The following is a 4,281-nucleotide window of genomic DNA, read 5'->3' on the forward strand; positions in this document are numbered from 1 at the left end:
TTTAATAACATTTTTTAATAATTGAAATGTGAAATACCAATATTGCTATTTGAAAAGTTATTACTAAAGTGTAAAATGTTATCCTAATTTGGTGGTTGAAAACAATATAAAAATCAAAGGGTGATTATATAATTTCACAATCGAAAAACTTACACTTTTAGATAGAAAAATAAATAGAGAGAAGATATATATAGATTATGCGTCAAACTTGAAACAATGCATGGTATATCCCGGTATCTTAGCGTGTTACATGCTTAAAAATGCAAGATTACCTTCTTAGTAATTCCTAGTAACAATACTACCAGAGTTAGCAAAGTAACATTAAAATTGCTACAATGAGAACAAAGCGGCGTAGAAAAGTTGGTTCCATGAATCAGGCAATCCAGGAAGACACCAATGGTCACAGTCAGCAACAGAAGGATCATGATTAGACCGTTGCTCGGGGGTCAACTCTCCGCTATATACGGATGGGTGAGCGTCTTTCCGCACGTATGACATCATTGTTATGTCGAGCAAAAAGGGAGGTCTGTTCATAGAAACCAGTACTTCATCCGTTACCTTAACTTGATCTAGGTATGGTTCAGGATATGAAGTGTCGCTGTTTGTCATCGGCATCGTCTCCCCGTAGCAATTTCTTGGTTTTGACATTGTTCCTGAATTCCACTCATTACGGCTGTGAAATTGACATTTTATTTGTTATGTTAGGAAATATATGTAAGATTTCGTTCAGTGGATAAACATGTATTTAAGAGTAGCAGAAGTAAAAGTAATATTCATACTACACCAGTACCACTGACCGTATGATTTTATGCTACACATTTTTTCATACACTGGCAATCTACACATAAGATTATTCGCCTACATAAACTTTTTAATTGAAATAATTGCTTTTAGGAATTTTTAATCATCAGTCACGAATGATACTAAAAAAATACATCCTATTAATTATAAACAATAATCTTGAAATATTTTAGAAATTTTGAAAAGTTAAAGTGGGAACATACAATTAAGTAGTTATTAGTGGGTTACAAATTTACTAAAATAAAGTTTGATGGTAATTTTTATTAAATGAAAGAGAAGATACTTTTATCCGTTTAACTTGAAATGACCCATAGTAATTACTCCAAAAATACAATATTTTATAATATAGTATAGGAATGTAGATAAATGGCTCATGCCAACATTCTAAATACATAGAGCAAGACAATGTAATACCATTTGAAACAAGATATCTAAATAGTGTAACTTTCAACGAATTCGGAAAAGATATGGCAAGCAACATAAGTACTAGTAAAAGAGAAAACAAAGCAAAGATTTAGAAAAAGTAACATACTAGTAATGTGAGGGCGAAATGCCTTGAAAGAACACTCTGGTCTTGCTGGTGTCAACATTGGAATCAACCCATTTGGCCCATGTTTTGAGCCCTCTTTCCAGTGCTACCAATCTATCCATATCTTGGTATTGTGTCCCATCTAATTCCATATAGTCCCACCTGCATTTCACCATTTTTATTACTGGGCCAGCTTGGAATCAAGTCATCTCTTGCCTATTTGTGTAAAAATTGTACTTAAAAGACTTAAGTTAATGAGATTGTCGAATAAGAATCTTAGATTCTTAAATATTTTATGAGAACTTGCAGTGAGCTTGAATCAACTGTTCAAGAGAGAGTAATAATAACGAATAAGAAAACAGGACATTAACAACAAAAAGAATTGGCATGGTGTATAGAATGATTCGATATTATGTGAAGGCTATTTGAAAAATGTAAATTTTTCATTGTAATCTGAAAGTTATAGTAGAGAAAAACAATGAGACTTGATATGAGAAACTCAACTTGATGCAGACTAAACCAAAAAAATAAATTGAAAAAAGTAGTCGATGAGTGATTTTTACCCCTGAATATTTCCTGTATGAGTCCACCAATGGCCAGTATTGAAACAGAGCACATCCACACCGTTCCAGGCTTTGGCATTACCCCTTATATCATCCAACTTCAAAACTCTTTTACCTTGCTCATTAATGTCTATATCCACCAAGTATAATGCTTTGTAATATGATATTGTCACACCATATTCCTATTCTTCCCACATTCGAAACACAAACAAATAAAGTCGTACTTTAAAAGGCACCACATTTACTTTTGAACAGAAAATAAGTTGAGGATAATATAAGTCAATGATTATTGATGATTATCTGCAGACAAGTTGTTTGTATAACTAGATTTTGTTGTCCTCTTACTCAATAACGAACTTTAAATGGCAGCTCGGAGGATTTATTTTCATTCTTAGGGCCATTATAAGGGATTCAACGCATAGACAAAATGTTGGATGAATCTATCACTAACAAAGGAATGTGATTACACAATACCGGAAATGTAGATTATCAAATTCATGTCGATATCCTAATCCCTGCCCTATAGAGCCAATCAAATACTAGACAAGGGGTAATTATTTAGTCGTTGACCCTCATACCAACAACCTCTTGCAGCCATAAAAGGGTTAAGTACGTATAAAATCAGTCTGTGAATATATAAGTCCCGATGATACAATGATAATGAATGCTCTCAAAGGTATAATCTTTTGGCAGCATTGCAAAGAAAGCATTGAAGGGGTGATTACCAAGAGTTTGAAGGTGGAAAGAGGATCTCCTCCAGTGTTCTCTTTTGGAGATGATGCAGGCAAGTCAGCTAATATCAAGCAGATCAATGACTCCCATTGGTCACGTCCAATCGAATCACCCACAAACATCACGCTCTTTCCTCTCAATCTTGTCACAAATTCAACTCCATCAAACCTGCAGCACATAATCTAAAAAGAGCTTATCTACCTTTGTAAAATGGAGACATTACCTGCACTTTGGTCGTGGTAGCCAACAAAAGCCTAAAAATAATCTCAACAGGTTTGGCTGATATTATTTTAAATATCGCTATTTCAAAAATTTGAATCTAATGAAGATACCGAATCAACAAGTTTATACTTGAACAGCTAAATTAGGAAAGTGTGCTAACCATCCTTAATATTTTCAGAATTTTCATGTTTTTCCTTCAAACAAATGCACAAGCAAATTCCACTTTACTTGAAAACAACAAACTAATATAACAACTTACTACACTTTCGAAGCTCAAAATCGCATTTAACTTAAAAAAAATCAGCTGAAAACAGTACAAGTAATCACCTCGGGAGCTGACAATTGGTGGGCTGCCAACGATACTTGAGGTAATCCGTATCTGTTCTACCATACATTTGGCAATTGAATCGAGGATCTATCACAGAACATGAAGAGTAATCATAAATGGGGTAAGAGCTGTCGTCTTCGCGGCGAACCCAGCTGCCCACGAACAACGCACAGGAACTGCTCTGGTTTGGATGAATCCTGTGATTTTGGGCATGGCGATTCCTCAAACGAGCTATCACAATTGCTGAAACCGTGGTGTAATTTGCAGAAAACTGTAGCAGAAGAAGCCATAAAATTTTGAAGTGAAATGAAAACGGAGGAATAGCCATGGGAGGCAAGAAAAGTTTTCAAATGCTATCTATGTATGCATTCTTCATCTTTCCAAAAACAAAACAATTCGAGGATTTAACTAAACCCTAAATTAAAAACTTTGAAAACAAATGTTAATTTTGATCGTATCCGATTCATGAAAAAATATCTCACGAAAAAATTGTAAAATACCAACTCAATTTATTTCGAAAACTCTTTCACAAATTTAGTTCTATAATTTCAAATATATTTGATAAGTGATGTATAACCTTCGTTGTACATGTAATATGATCTGTCAACTAATGAATTTAAATCTATATTTCATATCTATGCACTCTTATTTACACTATTGAAATCACAATACTCCAATTACTAGCATCTACAAGATACAACTACTAGAAATATAAACGATCTAAATAAATCAAACATTATCAGACTTGAATCTGTTCGTTTTAGGTTGATAGAGATTAATAGACTTGTAAGATAATCAAATTAATTAAAATAATTTTTTGGTAATTATATTACAATAATGTTTAATTTTTTTCTCAAGGATAAGTAAAAATAAGGCTGGAATCTAGTTAATATAAATCATGTGGTGTAATTATGTTAATCAAGTTTTTCATGCACAAATTTTTTGGGCCATTTTCGTTTCACGGCAGCTCACTGGCCTATGTGAAAAATTCCTTATTTTATTATTAAAACTTCTGGGCAGTCACGGCTGCTCACGAGTAGTCATCATACATGTGCTGCCTGAAATTATATTTGAAAGCGACCAGAATATTTTTTTTTGTTTAGAAA

At 33.3% G+C, this 4,281-nt stretch overlaps 1 protein-coding gene across 1 annotated transcript; it reads right to left on the bottom strand.

The window, feature by feature from the left end:
* Window positions 1-205: 205 nt before the first annotated feature.
* LOC142543086 (protein PMR5-like) lies at window positions 206-3,607 on the bottom strand. The gene is made up of 5 exons (XM_075650099.1): window positions 3,175-3,607; window positions 2,619-2,793; window positions 1,894-2,075; window positions 1,334-1,492; window positions 206-673 (listed from the first exon to the last, which is right to left on the bottom strand). Exons 1-5 carry the CDS (start codon window positions 3,501-3,503, stop codon window positions 331-333), a joined length of 1,188 nt encoding a protein of 395 aa, XP_075506214.1. The 5' UTR covers window positions 3,504-3,607; the 3' UTR covers window positions 206-330.
* Between the last annotated feature and the right edge of the window lie 674 nt (window positions 3,608-4,281).

Source organism: Primulina tabacum, chromosome 4 (assembly GCF_025594145.1).
Source record: "Primulina tabacum isolate GXHZ01 chromosome 4, ASM2559414v2, whole genome shotgun sequence".
NCBI lineage: Eukaryota > Viridiplantae > Streptophyta > Magnoliopsida > Lamiales > Gesneriaceae > Primulina > Primulina tabacum.

What these genes read in the sequence shown, in the direction of transcription:
- LOC142543086 (XM_075650099.1), bottom strand. Translation starts at nt 3,503, where the DNA reads ATGGCTATTCCTCCGTTTTCATTTCACTTCAAAATTTTATGGCTTCTT. An exon ending in TTTCCACCTTCAAACTCTTG is followed by an intron (nt 2,076 to 2,618) that starts GTAATCACCCCT and finishes TGGGAAGAATAG; the next exon opens with GAATATGGTGTGACAATATC. An exon ending in ATTTCGCCCTCACATTACTA is followed by an intron (nt 674 to 1,333) that starts GTATGTTACTTT and finishes TCAATTTCACAG; the next exon opens with CCGTAATGAGTGGAATTCAG.